At 52.0% G+C, this 21,230-nt stretch overlaps 1 protein-coding gene across 1 annotated transcript in view; it reads right to left on the bottom strand.

Annotated features, from left to right (window-relative positions):
• The window catches only part of RYR1 (ryanodine receptor 1), a 121,202-nt gene extending 100,605 nt beyond the window's left edge, over positions 1-20,597 (bottom strand). The window contains exons 1-14 of the mRNA XM_089903499.1: positions 20,594-20,597; positions 17,056-17,141; positions 12,016-12,135; positions 10,791-10,973; positions 9,672-9,746; positions 9,505-9,583; positions 9,054-9,166; positions 8,416-8,509; positions 7,212-7,305; positions 6,985-7,059; positions 6,321-6,477; positions 6,017-6,181; positions 3,834-3,955; positions 3,189-3,384 (exon numbers count right to left, since the gene is read on the bottom strand). Of these exons, the coding sequence (XP_089759625.1) occupies positions 3,189-3,384; positions 3,834-3,955; positions 6,017-6,181; positions 6,321-6,477; positions 6,985-7,059; positions 7,212-7,305; positions 8,416-8,509; positions 9,054-9,166; positions 9,505-9,583; positions 9,672-9,746; positions 10,791-10,973; positions 12,016-12,135; positions 17,056-17,141; positions 20,594-20,597 (1,563 nt within the window). The remainder of the gene's footprint in view (positions 1-3,188; positions 3,385-3,833; positions 3,956-6,016; positions 6,182-6,320; positions 6,478-6,984; positions 7,060-7,211; positions 7,306-8,415; positions 8,510-9,053; positions 9,167-9,504; positions 9,584-9,671; positions 9,747-10,790; positions 10,974-12,015; positions 12,136-17,055; positions 17,142-20,593) is intronic.
• Between the last annotated feature and the right edge of the window lie 633 nt (positions 20,598-21,230).

Below are 21,230 nucleotides of genomic sequence, written 5' to 3' on the forward strand. Positions count from 1 at the left end.
GGGGCCTGTGCTCCGCAACGGGAGAGGCCACAGCAGTGAGAGGCGTGTGTACCGCAAAAAAAACACAAAAAAACAAAGAAACGTATACAGTCTATTCTTGCTTTTCGTAGTAGTTATGTTCTGTAAAGTCGCCGTGAGCACTGAGTGAATCCTGAGAACCAAGGCTCCCAGGGGAAACACAGGGGCTTTCTCTGAGTCTCTGAGCACAACATTTTCATCAATCAATCAATACACACTCTCGTTTTATGTGCATTTCTGTTTAAAGACACTAATTTAATAGATGTTGTTGATTCATTAACATTAAACTCACAACCAACAGCACTGTAACTCATGCTTCAGTGAAGCTTTTCTTTAACACATATTTTCTCAGTAAGGCACATCACAGCCTTCTTGCACTTAGGAACAGTAGACAGCGCTTCGCCACTGTGCTTAGGGGTCATTTTAATCAGTGAAATTAACAAAAAGCACAAAAATGTGAAAAGCGTGGCACTAAATACACCACGAAAAGGACACTTGCTTACAGGTGAGAGTTGAAATAACAAGGCAGATCGTTGCCTTGTTCAACCTCAACTGGAAACACAACATCAAATGACTTAAATTTTTTGCCTCTCTGCACATGTCCACAAATGACTACAAATATTCTGCAAGCATCGATTTGGAGGTTACAAATAAATTTTAGCAAGTAGGCATATTTGCAAATACAGAATCTGGAAATAATAAAGATCAAATGTATATGGCTTAACAAATAAATATGAAAGAACACTTGTGTAACCATGACCCAGGTCAAGAAAGAGAGCATTGCTAGCCACCCAGAAGTCACCTCGATGCCCCTCCTGTTACACAACCCTCTCTGCTAGGGATAACCGTTATCCTGACTTTTATGGAAATCCTTTCCTTGTTTTTCTATTTTTACTACCTATTCATGCATTCATAAACAGTCTAGTAAAAATTTGCCTGTTTTTGAACTTGAGATGTACAGTAAATATTCTTTTGCACATGGATTCTTTTGCTCAACATTACTTTAAAAAAATTTTTTTTTCTATTTATTTATTTGGCAGCACTGAGCGGCTTGCAGGATCTCAGTTCCCCACCTAGGGATGGAACCGAGACCTTGGCAGTGAAAGCGCCGAGTCCCAACCACTTGACCACCAGGGAATTCTCTCAATATTACGCTTTAAGATTAAGAGCATTGTTTCATGGGGTTGTCATTTGCTCATTTTCATTGCTGAGTAGTATCCATAGCCATCATACGGATATGCCACATTTGGGGATTCATTCCAGTGGTGGTGGACAACTGGGCTGCTATGATAATTGTTGTATCTATATCCTGGGCCCGTAGTAAGAGATGCAGTGCATCGTGGTAGAGAGCACAACCAGTTGGAGTCACACACAGTGGCTCTGCCCCTAACTCGTTGTGACTTTCAAAGACCTAACCCTTCTGTGGCTCCCAAACTGCAAGTCCTCACCCTGGCCTGGCCTTTGTCACCTCTCTGTGCTCTTCTCCTCCCACTCCTCCCCCAGCTCACCCAGTTCCAGTCATCCCAGCCTCCTCGCTATTCTGGAAGCTGCCAGGCACACTCCCACTTCATGGTCCGTGTACTTGCTCTGTCTCCTCTCTGTCCCTCCCTCAGGTGTACACATGGCTGCCTCTCTTCATTCACGTGACCCTCCCTGACTACTGTATTTTAAACTGCAACAACCCCAGCACTCCCTACCGCTGCCCTGCTTTTTCTAAAAAAAAAAAAAAAATTATTTATTTGGCTGCGTAGGGTCTTAGTTGCGGGACCTAGTTGCAGGATCTTTGTTGCAGCATGCAGGGTCTTTCGTTGTGGCATGTGGGCTTCTCTCTAGTTGTGGCACGCAGGCTCCAGAGCGCACAGGCTCACTAGTTACGGCACGTGGGCTCTAGAGCGAACAGGCTTAGTTGCCCCGCGGCATATGGGATCTCAGTTCCCCCACCAGGGATCGAACCCGCGTCCCCTGCTTTGGAAGGTGGATTCTTAACCACTGGACCACCAGGGAAGTCCCTGCCCTGCTTTGTTTTTCTCCTTATCATCATCTAATATACCACATAATCGTCCTATTTTATTGCTCATTTATCCTCCCGCCCCACGTCAACTCCACAAGGACAGGGATTTTTGTCTGTTTTCTTGACAGCTATATCCCCCCTGGTGTATTTGTTCAGCAATGGCTGTTACTTAATCTCTCTGCGCCTCAGTGACCCATCTGTAATATAGGAATTACAACCCCCCATGGGGTTATGGGGAGGATGCCAGGTATATAACACCCATAACACACAGTAAGGGCTAAATTCAAAGTAACAATAACCACTGACACTTATATAGCACCTACTCTGTGCTGTTACTGTTCTGAACACTTTGCATATACTAATCCCACTCCATTAGTAAGTTTTGTTGTTGTTACTATCATCATTTCTAGGTCTGCCACCCCCAACACAATGGGAGCCCCTGGAGAGGGGCAGGGCCAACTTGTAAGACTTTAAATGACCATGCTCCCCAATCACCCTGAGGAGACAGCAGACCCCGGACCTTTGTACAGCCCCAGTTTTCCACCCCTCTCGGCCCCTCGCACTCAGACTCCGTGCTGAGCGGAGCCCACCACGTCTCCTCTCATAACACACAGACCCCCGGCCTCTGACCCAAGATGAGGTCGCGCCCTACACTATCCTCCTACCCAAAAGCCCACCTCTCTGGCCCTGCCCCCCACCATGCCCCACTCTGGTTCTATCCTCCCACTCCGCAGGTCCTACCCCTACAGTCACCGCCTCCTGAGTCTAGTAACTCAGCCTCGGACTTCTTCCCAGGCCTTTCCTCCACTGACTTGCCTTGGCCCAGAGCTTACCTTCACCCCGCTCCGTCCTCCCAGGAGAGGGAACAAGTCCCGCCCCCGCCTTCAGGCTCCGGTTCCACTTTGCTCTCACAGGCCCCGCCCCTCATCAAAGCCTCGCCCACCAACCCACTCCGGACCCGCTTCAAGGCTCCGCCCCTTCGCGTGTCCCCTACGACCCGCCTCCCCGCCCTGTTCACCCAGGCCAGGAACTTCCTCCTGCCCCTCCACCTGCCCCGCCCCCTCTCAGACCACTGCTTCCCCGGGTCCGGCAGGCTCCGCCCCTCTGAAGGCTCCGACCCCGCGCCCACAGACCCCGCCCTCCCAGGTCGCGGCCTCACCTCCTCCTGGAAGAGGCTCTGGCGGTTGCGCAGGCTGCGCAGCTTGCCCTGCTTCTCCTCGTGCTGCAGCTCCTCGGAGGGTGGCTCGAAGTAGCCGATGAGGTCCTGCAGGCTCAGGATGACGCCCTCGAGAGGCAGTGCTGTGCCAGCCGGAGACCCCGAGCCCCTCGGCTTTCCGCTGAAGCTGTCCAGGCCCCTGCGGAGACCGCGCACTTATCAGTGAGGGTCCGTGACACTGTGAGGGTCCCGCCCCCACCCACCCCCGGTCCCTGCCAGACTCCCACAGACACACCTATTTAACAGAGAGAGAGAGTGAGACGCAGAGAGAGAAGGGCATTGATTGGCCCGAGGTGACCCAGTGGCCAAGGGCAGAGCTGGGCCTGGGACCCACGCCTGTGTAGGGACAGGTCATGAAAGCAGAGGTCAGGGCTAGGGAGGTCCAGGGTCGAGGGTGTCAGGGGTGTGAAGTCAAAGTCATAGCTGTCGAGGTCAGATTAGGGGTCAAGTATGTAGAGGTCAGGAGTCTGTGTATGTGAGAGGTGTGAATGTCAGAGGTAGAGATTAAATGGTCTGGCGCATGAACACCAGGAGCGTGGGGTCAAGGTGTGGCCTGGCCCCCAGGGCAGAGCGGGCCGGGTGGCTCACTTGATGAAGTGGTTGTAGAGGCCGCCAGTGCTGTAGATCATGCGGGCGGCCTGGGACTCCTCCTGCTGACAGCGGGTCAGTGACAGCGCGTCGTCCATGTGGCCTTCCTGGTGCAGAATGGCCTGACAGTGGTGGGAGAGAGACGTCAGGAGGGGCTCAGCCAGCCAGGGCCATGCTCCCGAGACCTCCACCCAGACTCTAGCCCCCAAATTGCCCCCATCCTCTACGGAATCTCTCTGCCAGCTCCGCCCCTAGTCCCTCTTCATCTGTCCCTGTGTCTTTCATTCTCAACTCCTCTCTCTTTTCCCCCCCCCAGGTCTCTCCTCTCACCCTCTGTCTCTGTCCTCTTTGTTTCTGTCTGTCTGTCTTTGTCTCTGTCTCTCTGTCTCTCTCATGCCTATCCCATGCTCTGTCTCTCCCTCTCTGTCGCTATGTCCATCTCTCTCTCTACCTCTTTCCTTTTTTTTTTTTTAACATGTTTATTGGAGTATAATTGCTTTACAATGGTGTGTTAGTTTCTGCTTTATAACAAAGTGAATTAGTTATACATAAACATATGTTCCCATATCTCTTCCCTCTTGCGTCTCCCTCCCTCCCACCCTCCCTATCCCACCCCTCTCGGTGGTCACAAACCACCGAGCTGATCTCCCTGTGCTATGTGGCTGCTTCCCACTAGCTATCTATTCTCTTTCTTTCTCTCTTTCTCTGTCCCTCTTTGATTCTCCCTGTCTCTCCCTCTCTGTCTCTCTCTATCTTATCTTTCTCCAGGCCAGACCCTCTCCATTTGTATCTACTACTGACTTAACATCCCCCCACCAGAAAGCTCTAATGGCATCCCAAACTTAACATGTCCCAGACAGAACGCCTGAACACCTTTCTGGGAGGTGAGACCATCGTGGCTGCCGGCTTGCCCCTGAGCTGACCTCCCCAGGACCCCATCCCGTCCAGCAGCTGTAAATACCATCCACCTGCTGACGACTCCCACATTGCCCTCTCTGGCCCAGGCCCATCTCTACATCCTCTGCTGTTGTATCCAACTTCAGCCTCATTTTTCACAAACAGGTGCCGCCCTAGTCTTCTCACTGATTCACTCAGCAAGTCTATTGAGTGGCTCTGTTCTAGGCATTGGGGCCCGTCCTCCTGAGCTCATACTTGGCTGTCCCTGACTCAGTTAATGGCACTTCCCTCCTTCCATCCGCTCAGGGCAGAAAAGGACAAAAATCATGGTCTCATCCTCAGTCCCTCTCCCTCTCCCCCTGATATCCAGTCTGTCAGAAAATCCTGTTGGCTCTGCCCTCGGAATACGACCAGACTCTGCCCCTTTCCTCACTCCACAGTCCCCACCCCGGTGCTGTCCACTGTCATCCTCCACCTGTACCAGTGCAGACCTGCCCTGGTCTTCCTTCTCCAGCTCTGCCCACCCCCATAGCCTGTTCCCATAAGCAGCTCAAGAACCCTGTGAACCTGAATCAGGGCACCACCCCCCGTGCCCTGGCTTGCTCAAGACTATCTTGTGGCTCCATCTCATCCAGAGTAAAGCCAGGACCCTCCCCAGTGGCCCACAAGGCTCTGCCTGATCTCTTCCCGTCCCCTCTCTGTCCTCATCTCCCACGACTCACCCCTCGCTCACTCTCCTCCAACCAAACTAGATCTCCTTTCAGTGATTGCAACAGGCCAACCTCATCCCAACTGCAGGGCCTTTGCACCTGGTGTTCCCTCTGTCAAAAGTAGCTTTCCCACTGTTTGGTTGTAAAACTGTGTACTTCATTAGAGAGGGTTTAGTCACAGTGTCTGAGCACAGGGAAGGCAGGGAACAGGTCTGTATAGCTCAGCTATTTGTCCACACATACATCCACAACACCTGGGGTACTCAATAATTGGTTGAATGGTATTCTCAGTCTGTTATTATTCATCTTTTTCTCTCCACCTCTGTCTTTCTTATTTCTGTCTCTCTGTCTCTGTCTTTCTCTATTTGTCTGTCCCCATGTCTGTCTATACTTCTCTCTTTCTCTTCATATATGTATTCTTTCTTTTTTCCTGTCTCTCTCAATCTCGTTTTCTCTCTCAGTCTTTGTCTTTCTCTCAATCCCAACCTCAAACTCCTAAAGGCTCAAGCATCATCACCCCCAGTCCCCTTCCTGCCCCAGCCTGTACCCCACCCCTTCCCTCTGCCAGGTGCCCACCTTCTTCTTGAGCACGCCGAGCCGCAGGGCCTTGGGGTCCGGGGCAGCATAGGTGAGCCACAGGCCTGAGGCCACGTGCTGCACAAAGCACAGGGACTCCCCATATTTGATTTCAGGGGGGCCCATGCCCTCCACATCCCGCTTGGGGGCCGTATCCAGCTTCTCCTACAGGGGCAGGGGACAGAGGTCAGCCTCCTCTGCTTGTGCATTTAATGGGGGATCCCCCCCAAGAGACTGCAGAGTGGTGGGGGCTGGGGCGGGATTTGGGGCTCCAGCTGAGGGAGGGTATCCTGACCCCACCGACCTTGGAGACTCGGAAGCAGAAGGAAGTGGCCTTGGTGTGGGCCTTGCTGGCGTCAACCACCACTAGGCCCTGGTCCTCAACGAGTGCCAAGTACCGCCCGGTGGTGACATGCCGGATGCGGAGCGGCTGGCCCCAGCGCAGGTGGCTCCCACTCCAGCTGCAGAGGGTGAGGATGAGGGAGAGGTCAGAGGCCCCCCAGTTCTCCCATGGACACCATAGTCTTGGTTGAAACCTCCTCAAGCCCTCAGCCCTGTTCCAGGGTGCCCAAATCTTCCTTGGAGCCCTCAAATCCTTCTTAGGACCCCCAGCCTTCCTTTAAGAGCCCCAATCTTCTCTCAGGCCCTCACCACTTCCTCAGAGCTGCCCAGATGATTTCAGTGTCTCCAGTTTTCCCAGATCTGTCATTTTCTCCCCTCCTTTCCCCACAATTTCACTCGAGACCCTGATCTCTCCCTCAGGAACCTCCACTACCCCCAAGACCTCTTTTTCCTCCAGGATTCTAGGACCCTGGGGACCTTTATTGCTCTCTTAGACTCCCCAGATTTTCCCTCAAAACCCTCCAGTCTCTTCCTCAGTTCTTCCTTCAAGACACTCTTCTCCTCCCAGGGCCCCCAGGAACCCCTAGCCCCTCCCCCAGCCTGCCTCCTCTGCCCCTGACCCCTACCTGATTCTCAGTGGCTCCAGTCTCCAGAGGGAGCGGGCGTGGGTGCACACAGATCCCCCCTCATAGTAGACAAGTCTGGGTACATGGAAGAGAGTGAGGTCAAGAGTTCAGGCTCCAGCCCCCCAGAATCTGATCCCTAATCCTAGGGTTCCAGGCCCCCCTAGCCAACCTTTGCCATCCCCCTTCTGGCCCGAAGACGCCAGACCCTCTTGTCCCCAAGCCCAGACCTGCGCTGGTCATCACTGTCAGCAGGGGAAATGGTCAGACATTCATCCATGTGTCCATGAAAGAGGCGGAGGACATGGCCCCCGGTCACATACCCTGGACAGGAGCAAAGGAAAGTGGTCATTGGGAAGCTGGAGCCCCAGAAAGGCCTGGGAGCCATAATGGAGTTTGCAGGCCCTGCTTCTGCCCTGTGGGAAGCTGGGGGCTGGGTTTGGGGGTCTGCAGCTGGAGATCTGAGTTTCAAGGTACAAAGTTGTAGTCTGAGATTTGGGCTCAGATTGAGGCCTGAAGTAGGGGCATGAGATTTGGGGTCTGAGGTTGGGGATCTAATGTTGGGGGTCTGGGTGTGCAGGGCTGAGGCTGGGAGGTTTGTGGGTCTGGGGTTTAAAGGTCTCAGTTTGGATTTTCGAGGTTGGCTTCAGAGAATGTCATTAGAGATTTGGGTCTAATGTTCCCTGATTCTGAGGTTTGAGTTCCAGGGCTTGATATGGGGGTCTGGGTTTAGAGGTATGATGGTTGAGTCTGAAGTCAGGGTCTGAATTTTGAGTGTTATTTTGGAGGTCTGAGGCTGGTATCTGAGGTTTGAGGTCTGAGGTTTGGAAGGCTTAGCTCTGGCGTCTGAGTCTGGGGAGATGTGAGCTTTGTAGTAGTTAGAAGTTGGCGGGTCTGAGTTTCGGGGTCTGAGATTAAGGCCTGAGTTTTGAGATTTGTGGCTTGCATCTCAGCTTGGGTCTGGCTTAGGGCTCTGAGGTTTGGGGTGTGAGAATTGGGTTCAAAGTTTTGGGTTCATGCTTTAGGGTCTCAGCATGAGGGTCTACAAACTGGGAGATGATTTTGGAGATTTGAGGTTAAAGTTGGAGGTGTGAAGTTGATTGGCTGAGGTTTGGGGTCTGAATTAGGGTTCTTAGTTTGGGGATCTGAGTTTGAATTTGGGGGGCTGAGGTCACATGTGCTTGTCATCTGAGGCTTGGGGTCTGAGGGATAAGCTACAAATTCGATGTTCTAAGCTTTGGGGTCTGAATTAGGAGAGTCTGATACTGAGTTTTAGGTTTCGAGGTCTGAGCTCTAGGGTTCCAGATTGGTGGCCAGTTGGAGATCTAAGTATGAGGGTCATAATTTGGAGATCTTGGTTTGGGGTCTGAGGGGCAATGCTGAAGGTCTGTTTTGGGGGTCTTAGGTTAGGGGTCAGAGGTCTGGGGTCCTCACCCTCTTCGCAGCCAGAGCAGATGGGGTTCATGTTCCACAGTGTCTGCATGAAGGAGGCGTCAACCTGGAGCTCCCCACTGGCCGTTGACAGGTGCTGTGGGCAACCAGGATGTGGTGGTCAGAGATAATGGGGGGTGAGCAATAGTTCCAGAGTGAGTCAGAAACCAAGGGTGGAAGCCAGGAAACCAGAAGACAGGAGACCAAAAATTACAGGTCACAGATCAAGAAACAGAGATCGGGCTTCCCTGGTGGCGCAGTGGTTGAGAGTCCGCCTGCCGATGCAGGGGACACGGGTTCGTGCCCCAGTCCGGGAAAATCCCACATGCCGCGGAGCGGCTGGGACCATGAGCCATGGCCACTGAGCCTGCGCGTCCGGAGCCTGTGCTCCACAACGGGAGAGGCCACAACAGTAAGAGGCCCGCGTACCGCAAAAAAAAAAAAAAAAAAGAAAGAAAAGAAACCGAGATCAAGTCAGGAAATGGGGCGTCAGAAACCAGAAATTGGATGGAAACTGGAAATTGGGAGTCAGGACGTTGGGACCAGAGACCAGGCAAACCAATGAGGAGGAGATGGGGTGGATCCCGTGTGCCCCCAGCCCCGGGGGCAGTAGGAGCTGTGGTGAGGGAGGTGCTACTCACCAGGTAGCGCTCAGAGGAGACGCTGACGAGGATGAGGTCATCCCCAACTCGGACCTTCTCTCCTTCTGACCTCTGCTTGGAGGCGGGGTGTGTCGTCCACCAACAGGCCTCTCCTATGGGTGGGGGCGGGGTGAGGGCTGCCCAGAACGCTCTTCCCCAAGGCATTCCCAGCCACGGAGCCTCCCAAGCCCTCCGTCCCAAGCTCTCCTCTTACTGCCCCCAACTCTCTGCCTCACAGTCCCCGGTTCCTGTCCTCAGACTCTCTGCCGGCTTGCCCGAGTCTCTCTGTCCAGAATGTATTCATCCACACCCCCAGACTCTCAGCCCCAAAGCCCCCCATCTTTGCCCCTGGAACATCCCCATGCCCGCTCCCGGGGTTCTGCAGACCTTCTGCATCCCAACTCCCTGCCTGCGGCGTCCCCATCGTAGCCCCTCCCTCCAGCCCCTGCACCTGTTGCGTCCTCCTGCAGTCCCACGTCGAAGGCCAGCTTGTCAGTCATGGAGCGGGAGGTGGTGAGGCAGCTCAGGTACTAGGGTTGTAGAGGGGAGTCAGCCACCCGGCGGGCGTTGCACTCCCTGGCCCCTGCCCCCGCCCCGGCCCCTCCCGGATGCACTTACCATGCCGCTGTGCGAGTGCCGGAGCAGGATGGCATGGCCATACAGGAGTGTCCTGTGTCCCCCGCCCTGGGATGACTGCAGGGGGCAGGGGAGGACAGAGACTGAGAATAGACCCCCCTGAAACATCTGGCCTATCTCAGGTGGGAATACACTTCCCGGAAGACACCATGCTCGGGCCTGGATGCGAAGAAGCCTCAGCTCAGACCCACAACAGAGTCTCTGCCTCAGTTTCCCTGCTTCCAGGGGAAGCAAGGTCTGTGTCTCTGAGAAGCCTGTGGGTGGGGTGTTTTCTATTCCCCAAAGCCCACTCTGTCCTTCAACCTGTTAACCAGGCCCCAGAGTCACTCAGGGGGCTGAACCCCTCTTCCAGAGGTTCAGATACCTGGGGTCACTCAGGGAAGCCCCCGTATCTCGTGTTCCACAGACTTTAGCTCCCTCTGCTCTCACCTGTCATAACACAGCTGTGCACCGGTACTGTCCTACCAGCTGTTAAACATTGGAGCATCACCCGCAGGGACCTGCCCTGTACTGCCGCACACCCCCGGGCCCAAGAAGACTCTGCGCCTCTTGGGAGTGGGTGGGTACACCAGCACTCGATGGCATCATGCCCCCCATCCCAGCTCTCACATGCCCATGCTCTGAGGGGGCCATGTGATGGGGCCGCGTGATCACATGGTGGACCCACCATGTGGGTCCAGAGGGGACTCACACTTGGGATGGAGGGAGGTGATGAGGGGAGAGGTCCCATGCGGAGAAGAGCTAGGAGGGTCGGAGGAAAGGATGGAAAAGAGGAGAAAGGAGCAGGTGGGAGAACAGGGGCTCAAAAGCCCCCACCCCCTTCCTTCCTTCCTGCCTGGCCTGTTCTGGGTTCCACAGACCCTGACAACAGGGGTGGGGAAGAACCCCCAGCCCCTGTGTGCAGGGTGTGGACCCAAGAGGGCCACCTGGGGTCAGGAGAGGTGGCAAGGACAGATGACACCCAAGGCCAGACCTACCCACTTATCCAAATTGAGGGCCTGTGGGGGGCAGGGCAGAGAGAGGAAGAAGAACAGATGGTAAATGACCCCCAGGTCCTCCCACCCGTCCCTGCCACCCATCCCACCTGGGTGGGAGCCTCACCTCCACGCCGGCCTCCACGGTGTTGGCCAGCATCTCCTGCAGGGCTCGGACGGACAGGGACTGCTCCAGGACGAAGCAACAGATGGCCAGATCGGGGGGCACATTCTGGGAGGTGGGGAGATGTGAATGGTGGACCTGAAGGCTCCAGAGTGCTGGTGCACGCCCTGCCCCTAGTCTAAATACCTACACCCCTTAGAGACCCAGACCCGACCCCAACCCTCCAAGAAGCCCTGCCCTCTGCCTCCCGCTTCAAACACCCTGAATTCGCACCAACATCCCAGAAGACACCTCTGCTCTGCCTCCTCCCTCATACCCCTGTACCCCACCCGAACCTCACAGAAGTTTCCACAGCACACCTAATCCCATAGGAAGCCTCAGCCCCTGTCAGACTTATTCCACCCATCTGACTCCCGGAGCCCCCTCCTTGCCCTCCCGGCAGAAAACGCAAATCTCTCCAACCCCAAAGGAAGCCCCAGCTCCCGCTGTAACAAGCAGACAGTCTCAGCTCCTGCCCTCTCCCTCAGACACCTGTGAACACTGCTTCAAAGTCCCAGGAGCAAGGCCCCACCTCACACCTCCTGCCTCAGGCTCCCACCCAGGCACCTCAAGCACTTAGACACCCTCCCCCTTGGACCCAAGACTCTCTGCCCACCTCAGGCCCCTGGCCTCCTCCCCCATCAAACTCCAGGTCTCCTCCCTCTCCCAGCCTCCGCCCCATCCCCCCAGGTCACCTCCTCCCTCAGAGCCTGAGTTCACCTCAGCCTCAGACCCCAGGCTCCCCCCACCTCTCAGCCTCCAACCCCCTCCCCAGTCAGCCCCCTGCGGGCACCCCCTGACCCTCCAGGCTGTTCTGCTTTGGATTGAAGACCCTCTGCCCCCTCAGACACCTGCCTCCTAAGACCCCCTGCCCCTCCCTCCTCAGACCTCCACCCACCTCAGACCCCTGCCCCTTTCCCCCGTAAGCCCCCTCCCATCTTCTCTCCTATCAGCACCCCCTTCAGATCCCCTCTTCTTTGAACTCAAGACCTTCTATCTCCTTAGACCCCCTCCCTCTTCCCCCAGGACCCCAGCTCCCCTCCTCAGACCTCCAGCCCCCTTTCCCTCTTAGCCCCCCTCCCTATTCCCCCTCCTGTCAGCATCCCCTCTCCAGACTCCCAGACCCCTCTTCTTTGGGCCCCAGGCTCTCTGCCCCTCAGGCCCCCTCTTCCTTCCATCCTGCACAGACCTGGGCGTTGCTGGTGGGCTCCAGGAAGCAGAGGCGGTTGCCGAAGCCCTCGGCGGCCAGGCAGAGCTTGAGCTGCTCCTTGAGCACCATGGCGCTGCACTGCAGGACCATCTCGTCATCCTGGGGACGGGCAGAGGGTCAGGGTGGGCGCCCGCATCCCACCCGCATCCCGCAGACACTGTACCGTGGGCCACCCACCTGGCCCTTTCTCCTCGTGAAAAAGATGTGACTAATAATAGCCACCCTCGCCATTTATCAAGTAGGGGCCCGTGTTGAGCACTGTACATGCTTCTAACACCCCCATGAGATCCAAGCCAGTGGCATCCCCACGTTAAAATGGGGAAACTGAGGCTCAATGAGGGGACATGGCTTGTCCAAGGCCACACGGCTGATAAGAGAAGCAGCTGGGATCTGAACCCCCGTCCAACTGACTCCAGAGGACTCCCAGGTGGGGGTCCACAAGGTGAGTCACTGGAGGGTGGAAGATATGAGCGCCTCAAGTTAAATGGCTTTTAAGTTCAGCCTTATCTAATTCTTCTTTTGTGTGTTATTTTAATAGTAGCTCTCATTTAAGGAGTGCTGTCTAATGACTCCTGAATGCAGTGCCAGAGTCTGGACTGGATCCTGGATGGAGGGGAAATGCCATAAAAGATGGTATAGAGACAAGTGGTGAAAGGTGAAACAGACTGAAGTAGATGATGGTATCATAGCCATACGAAATCTCCCGATTTTGATAACTGTGCTGTGGTTTTCTGAGAGACATCCCTTGTGTTTTAGGAAACAGACACTGAAGGATTTAGGGGTTAAGGGTATCATGTCCACAGCTAACTCTCAAACAGCTTAGGAAAAAAATAGGGAGAGAGAGGGAGGGAGAGATGGAGGGAATGATAAAGCAGACATGCTACATCCTAACATTTGGGGGAAATGACTGAAGGCCACATGGGAGTTCTCTGAGCTAACCTTGCAACTTTTCTCTAAGTTTGAAATAATCTCGAGGGTATAAATTTAAATTTTAAGTAAAATAAACAACCTTCTGAGGTAAGTCCTAGTATGTGAACCTGTGGAAACTGAGGCCTAGAGAGGTGAAGTGATTTGCCTGAGGTCACACAGCCGGTGCAGCTTGTGGGATCTTAGTTTCCCTTGCAGGGTCTTAGTTTCCCGACCAGGGATCGAGCCCACACCCCCTGCAGTGGAAGTGTGGAGTCTTAAACACTGGACCACCAGGGAAGTCCCAATATGCCACTTTTAGAACGTTAGACCACCTCTTGATATGTTAGTAGAATAGCCCATATTACATTCATAACTAATATAAATGTATGTGGGGGCTTGCTCCACATTTTTACTGATAGAGGTTTCACTCAAAATTGATGGGAAAAAAAAACAGATGGAGACCGCAGTGATTAACCACAGTGAAGACAGTGATTATTCCATTTTACAGCAAAGGAAACAGGTTCAAGGAGGCTAGGCGTTCTGCCTGAAGTCACACAGACTCCAGCCCTTCCAGCAAATCCTGGGCTTCACCCCACACAGGCAGCCCTCATTCTTTCTGTCAGCCTGGGAGGAGGGAGAGAGATTCATCCTGTCGGCCGGAGGCCCCAGGACTGCTCTGTCCTATTACCCCCAACCCCGACATCTTGGCATATGCCGTGTATTCACAGGGCTCATACAGCTTGCATTTATTAAGTACGTGCTGTGCTACACCTCGTGCTCAGGGCTTTACATTCATCTAATAGACACTGAATACGCATCTGCTATGTGCCAGGCACCGATCTAGGCACTGGATATAGAGCAGCGAACAAAGCAGACAAATCCCCTGTCCTTGTGGAGCTGACATCCTTGTGGGGGGAAATGCAATGAACAGGTGAATCAATTTATAATGTTAATTTCAGTGATAAGTGTTATGGAAAAAATAAGCCAGGGTGATGTAAGAGTTTGGGGTAGAGATGACATCAGTGAGGGGGGTGAAGTGACAGCCTCTCCAAGGAGGTGACATTTGAGCTGAGCCTTGTCTGAATAACAAGAAGGAATCAGGCCCGATCATCTCTGGAGGAAGAAAGTTCCCGGAAGAGGAGTCTGCCTGTGCAAAGGCCTGGGGCCATGGGTATTCAGAAAAAGCAAGGGAGACAGCCTGGCGCTGCTGCCATCAGGAGCAAGGGAGAAAGTGGGAGGAGACGAGCCCAGAGAGATATTTGCATGGACCCATTGAATCCTTATGGTACATATTTTTGTCCCCATTTTCCAGATTGGGAAACTGAGGCTCAGAGAGAAAAATAAAAATCACTTGCCCAAAGTTAGGAAGCAGGCAAATGGCAAAACCAAGATATAAACCAGGGACAGGGAGCCTAATCCCTACACCAATGATTCTCTAACTTTCTCCTGCATCAGAATGAAGGGGGGTAGCCTGGTTAAAAATGCAACTTCCTTGCTGCCCCAGTCTCCCCCTCAACACCAAGAGCCTGATTCAGTAGATCTGGGGTCAGCAGGGAATCTGGACCATTAACCAGCCCCCAGGAGGTTTTGACATGGGCCATGCTTTGAGGAACCCCAGCCTGGGCAGGGCTGGATGTTGCCACCCATCAAAAGGAAATGAAATGAACTTGGGGGCTATGCCCATCATGCTTAAAAAGTGAAATAAAAGTAGAGCAAGAACAGAAAATAGCAGCATGCCCCTTGTGTTCTAAGGGCTACCTACATTTCATGAAACTTGTTTCAGTTAAAAATAGTTGTGTGTGTGGCTTCCCTGGTGGCGCAGTGGCTGAGAGTCCGCCTGCCGATGCAGGGGACACAAGTTCGTGCCCCGGTCCGGGACGATCCCACATGCCGCGGAGCGGCTGGGCCCGTGAGCCATGGCCGCTGAGCCTGCGTGTCCGGAGCCTGTGCTCCGCAACGGGAGAGGCCACAACAGTGCAGAGGCCCGCGTACCACAAAAAAAAAAAAAAAAAAAGTTGTGTGTGGATGCACCTAATTTGAGCATAATAGCATGAATTGGAGGCAACCCAAATGTCCATCAGCAGGTGAACTGATAAACAAATTGTAGCGTATTCACACAATGGAATACTACTTAGCAACAAAAAGAAATGAATTCTTGATACACACTACATGGATTCATGTCAAAAATGTTACAGTGTGCAAAAGAAGCAGGACAAATGAGCATATATTTTATATGAAACACTAGTTAGTGACTTATGGAATCTCTGGTGACATAAAGCAGAAGGGCAGGGTGATTCCTGCAAAGAGCCAAAGGGAACTTTCTGGGCTAAACGAAATGTTCTATTGATTATGATGGTGGTTACATGGGTGTGTACAGCTTGTCAACTGTAACACCTAAAAGGGGTACAATTTATTGCATGTCAATTATAGCTCAATAAAGTTGATTTTTTATAACATATGTGAATATATGCATGTACTGGGTTGCAATATAAAATATATTTCTTACCAGTGGGATGAGATCCAAAAAGTTTGAGAAAACCACCACATAACCTCAGTAAAGTTCAGGAAAACGGACCCAGTCTGGGGCCAAGAGATGTCAAGGCCAGGACTCTAGAATCCAACACTGGCTAGCCAGGCAAGTCTGAGCCCAGTTTTCCTCTTATGAAAGCAGGAGGGCTGGCCCCCAGGGGCATCCAGAGATGACACTTCCTGGCCTTAACCTTGGTCAGTGACTCCCACTCAGGCCTCGGTTTCCCTCAAAACTCCCAGGGAGATAAAGATAGGGCCCTACCTCAGAAGATAGGGCAGCAAGGATATAATTATCCTGAGGCCCTGGGCATGGGGTCTGACGTAGAGTGGCTGCTCAGGGGCTCAAGGCCATGGCCACGGTCTTATTAGGGCTTGGGAGGAGGGGAGAGCCCAACCCATGGTGTCTGCTAAGGGACTGGAGCCAGTGCAAGAGTCTAGGGTGAAGCTAGGCCTCCTCCCATGGCCGAATGTCCAGCTGTCCCTATCCTTCACTACCAGCCCCAGCTGTCCATTCCTCCCTCCCGGGAAACCAGAGCCGGCTCACCAGGGTCCTATTCTGGGGCCGGAATGCTGTGTCAGCATTTCCCAGGGCCTGGAGCGGGTGGGGAGGGGCTAGTGCAGGATCAGCGGACCTGGCCCAGAAGAGAGAATATCCCCTCCCATATTCACAGCCCCACACCCGGTAGAACCACTGGGAGGGAAAAGTGGCAAGGACTTCGAGATGGGCAGCCCCTCCCCCCATCCTCTCCCTGTCCCCTGCCCAGGCCCCAGAAAAGTGGACTATTCTGGGAGGGACACCTGTTGTTCCAATTCCCATCCCTGCCCCCCGCCTGCCGAGGGTCAGAGATGCAGAGAGAGACAGAGTTGAAGACACAGTGAGAAACACAGAGGGCCTGAAGCCGAAGAACAAAGCCAGAGACAGAGACAGGGAGACAGAGATGGAAAGAGACATAGACACAGACAACCCAAAGAGACAGCTAGGGAGAGACACCACCCAGAGACCATTAGCAGCCATATCTGACCATCCTCTCCAAAATCAAGTGGGGAAAGAAAGAAGACCCAGAAACAGGGGGACCCTCAGGAGACCCTCAAGGGCTGGGAGTTCAAAGGAGTTGTGTCCTTCAGCCCACCACAGCCCTCTTCCCAAGAATTTAAATAGGTCAGAGTCTGGAGCAAAAAGAGAATTAGGGCTAAGTGGGGGGTGGGGGAGGGGACAGCTAAATTAAGCTCAGGAATTAGAACCACCTTCCCCAAGTGCCTGCTTCCAGAGTGGTGGGAGGGGGTGCTCTCTCAGCGGCCCCCTTCTCTGGGACAAATCGCTAGTGTCAGAAGAGAGGGTGGAGGAGGGAGGATCCTCCTCCCCATTCTGTAGTCCCAGATTCTGCTAATTCTCTGACGAGAAAGATGGGGGAGACTAAGAGAGACAGAAACGGAGAAAGACGGAGTGACAGTCACCCAAAGGGACAGAGGAGAGACCCCAGAGTCTCAGAGACCACCAGCAATCAGGACAAAGACATCGGAGACAGAGAGACACTCAGACCAGAGAGATAGTCCCAGAGACTCCAACACAGAGATACGCACCGTCCGCAGAAACTGGACCTCATCCTCGCCCTCTCCTCCGTCACCCATGATGTCGAGGCCAGAGGTGCTGGGGCTGAGGTCGGTGGCTAAAAGGAGGGGGCCGAAGGCTGGACGGGTGGGCTGGGGGCGAGTTGGGGTCGGAGACCTCTGGGGACGACAGAGGCACCCGCGGCGTAGATGGAACTGCGTGGAGGACTCGTGTGCTGGACAGAGCTGGGAGGAGGTCCCCGCCCCCGGGTCCCCATTGGAACAGGACGGCCAAGGCCACGCCCCTTTGACGGAGCCCCGCCTACAAACCCCAAACCTTGGCCAAAGGTGCGCTTGGGGTGGGCGGGCTTAGGGGGGTGTCTTTAAGGCAGCTACCCTCTCTCCCCCTTCGCGATAAGGAAGATGCCATCATTCAGTTTCACAGAGAGCAAACTGAGGCTCTGAATGAGGCAGCCCCTGCTTGATGTCATACAGCAGAGAAGGGATGCGCACTAGGTCTCCTGGCTTTAAAAAGCACCATACACAGTGATTAAAAATACGGACTCTGAGAGACTGGATCCAAATCCCTGTCTTGCCACTCCTTTGTGTGACCTTGAACAAGTCACTTCGCCTCTCTGTGCCTCAGTTTCCTCAACTGGTAAGGAGGATATTAATAGTACCTACCTCACAGGGCTGCTGCAAGGATTAAATTAGATTATTTGCAGCACTTAAAACTGTACCAATACAGATGCAACCACTGTGGAAAATAGTACGGAAGTTTCTCAAAAAAACTAAAAATAGAACTACCATATGACCCAGCAATTCCACTCCTGGGTATGTATCCGAAAAAAAAAAAACCAAAACACTAATTCAAATAGATACATGCACCCAATATTCATAGCAGCATTATTTACAATTGCCAAGAGATGGAAGCATCCTAAATATCCATCAGCAGATGAATGTATAAAGAAGATGTGGTACATATATACAATGGAATACTACTCATAAAAAAAGAACAAAACTTTGCCCTTTGCAGCAACATGGATGGACTTGCAGGGCATTATGCTGAATGAAATAAGTCAGACAGAGAAAGACAAATACTGTATGATATCACTTACATGTGGAATCTAAAAAATACAACAAACTAGAGAATATAACAGAAAAGAAGCAGATTCACAGAAATAGAGAACAAATTAGTGGTTACCAGTGGGGGCGGGGAAGGAGCCATAAAGGGGAGGGGGAGTGGGAGGTACAAACTAGGGGTACTAGGAGGTACAAACTACTAGGGAGGTACAAACTATAGGCTCAAGGACATGCTGTACAACACGGGGAATATAGCCAATATTTTGTAATAACTGAAAAGTAACCTTTAAAAATTGTATTTAAAAACTACCTATACAGGGCTTCCCTGGTGTCGCAGTGGTTAAGAATCCGCCTGCCAATGCTGGGGACACGGGTTCGATCCCTGGTCCAGGAAGATTCCACATGCCACGGAGCAACTAAGCCCGAGAGCCATAACAACTGAGCCTGCGCTCTAGAGCCCGTGCTCCGCAACAAAAGAAGCCACCGCAATGAGAAGCCCGTGCACCGCAATGAAGAGTAGACCCCGCTCACCGCAACTAGAGAAAGCCTGCGTGGAGCAACAAAGGCCCAACGCAGCCCAAAATAAATTAATTAATTAATAATAATTTAAAAAGCTACCTACACATAGAAAATGTTAAGTAAGTGTTGCTAGCGTCATCATGGTCTTCGTCATCATCATCATTATTATAAAAACTTATGAGGCAGGAGTAATAGGCATAGTATCTAATATCTACAGTCTTTTGCGTGCCTGTCACATTTCAGGCTCTGGGCTACGACCTTTTCACTGCATCTCGTTAGTTCTCACAACAATCCTGCTATTATTTACATTGTTTAGAGGAGAAAATAAAAATGTATGGTCCTTGCCACGCATGGTTTTAAGGACACGACCTGAATAAATGAGGTACAGCCGCCCCCCCCACCGATATCTGTGGGTTTTCCATTTGCAGATTCAGCCAACTGCAGATCAAAAACAAATTTTTTTTTAATTCCAGAAATTTCCAAAAAGCAAAACTTGAATTTGCCACAGGCCCGCAACTATTTCCATAGCATTTGCATTGTGTGTACAACTATTTCCATAGCATTTACATTGTATGTACAACTATTCCCATCGCATTTACATTGTAATAGGTATTATAAGTAATCTAAAGATGATGTAAATTTTACCAGAGGATGTGCGTAGGTTAATGCAAATACTACACCATTTTATATAAGGGACTTGAACATCCACAGATTTTGGTATCCAAGGGGGTCCTGGAACCAAACCCCTGTGGATGCTGAGGGATGACTGTAGTTCTCACAGTAATCTTGTGAAGTCAGTACTTGTATGGTGCCCATTTTCCAGATGAGGAAAGCTGAGCACAGAGAGGTGAAGTAACTTGCCCAAGGTCACACAGAGGCTGAGCCAGGGATTTGAACCCAGGGCCAAGGTTCTTAACCATTCGACTATACTGTCTCTATATTTGCGTAAAATCTCCCAGTTACAACAAAAAGCCACTTCACTAGGGCCAGGCTACACTCCCTCAGAATTCTAATCCTCTGTCTCCCCAGGGGCTGCCTGAGCCAATGAGGGCCACTAGCTGGGCCACCCTTATGCAGGTGAGCACCCTGGTCTTTGTAAGTAAGGGAGCACTGAGAGGGGCAACCAGCTCCTTCCTGTTCCTGGCCACCTGGGGGGAGGGGGTGCTGGAAGAGGCTTGGGATCTGGGGGTCTGAGGCAAAGGGCCTCTGTAGTTCCCTAAAACTGGCAGCTCTGGGGACTAGAGGCCAAACACAGGATGCCACACACACCTGGACCTCCTGCCAGGCAGGTAGCTTCATGCCTCTAGGCCTCAGTTTCCTCATCTGTCAACTAGACTAATTTAGGATATTCCCCACCTCTTGGGGTTGTGGAGAAGATTCCATGAGGAAACCAATTAGCGCCTACCACATGGTAACGGATTGATACAGGGATCTATTAAAATTATTATTGGGACCTCCCTGGTGCTCCAGTGGTTAGAATTCCACGCTTCCACTGCAGGGGGCACGGGTTCGATCCCTGGTTGGGGAGCTAAATTCCCACATGCCGCGTGGTGTGGCCAAAAGAAAAATTATTAACATGTAATGGCATCTAATAAGTTATACAAAACAATATCTTGCAGTTCAATAAAATTATACATAAAATGTTAAGGTATAATAGATTGCTATGTGTTACATAGTTAAATATTGATTTATTGATACAACTGTAATGGCACATACGTTTGTACCATATTATTAGATTATATAATGTGTAATTATATAATTAGATATTTAGGCTAATATAATTATGTAACACAACTATATGTTTATCTGTCATACACTATATAATGCACACTTGCATGTTAAATATGAAGTTTTCCCTCAGAGTTGTATATATAACAGAAAATTATTCTGTGTCATTGTGCATTACATCATAAGATATTAATAGCGTTTCCTTTTTCTGTCAGTCATCATTATGTGTTTTAGGACCTACCCATGTTGCTCTGTGGACACCTGGTCTGTGGCTGCGGGGGGTTTGCAGGCCTCCCTGGTGACTGTCCCTTTCTGTTTATTCCCTCTCCCGCCTGCGGAGGTGACACCCAGGCTGCCCCCACCTCCCCCAAAATAACATTGCAGTGAACTTCCTTGTATATGTCCCCACGTGGAACTGAGGGAGAAGGTCTCGGTATGAAGACCCAGGAGCTAACCGTGGGGTCACAGCTCCACGCACACATTTAATTTGACTGCAGCGCCAAGCGGTCCTCAGGAAGGGCTGTCCCCTATCAGTACATAAGGGCTTCTCCGTCCCCAAGGCCCCAACCTCCAATTGGCATTTTTCCAGCTTCTAATTTTTGCCAGACAAATAGGATGGCTCACTGTTGTTTCAATTTGCACTTCCCTGATCTCCTACCAATAATTTCTAGCACCTTCTCAGGTGCCTGTCTAGAGAGTTTTGGAGTCTCTTCCTCACCCTCATCCTCTTTGCCCATTTTTCTATCAGAGCGGCTGTCTTTTTCTCTTGTTGACTTGCAGCTGTCCCTTTTCCATTCTAGATATTAATCTCTCCTTGATTTTAAACTTTCTCTTTTTTTGTTTTTTTTGGCCACACCGCGAGTCAGGCAGGATCTTAG

Source organism: Delphinapterus leucas, chromosome 20 (genome assembly GCF_059928025.1).
Source record: "Delphinapterus leucas isolate spDelLeu-1000000601 "Yukka" chromosome 20, BTC_Dleu_Yukka2, whole genome shotgun sequence".
Taxonomy (NCBI): Eukaryota; Metazoa; Chordata; class Mammalia; order Artiodactyla; family Monodontidae; genus Delphinapterus; species Delphinapterus leucas.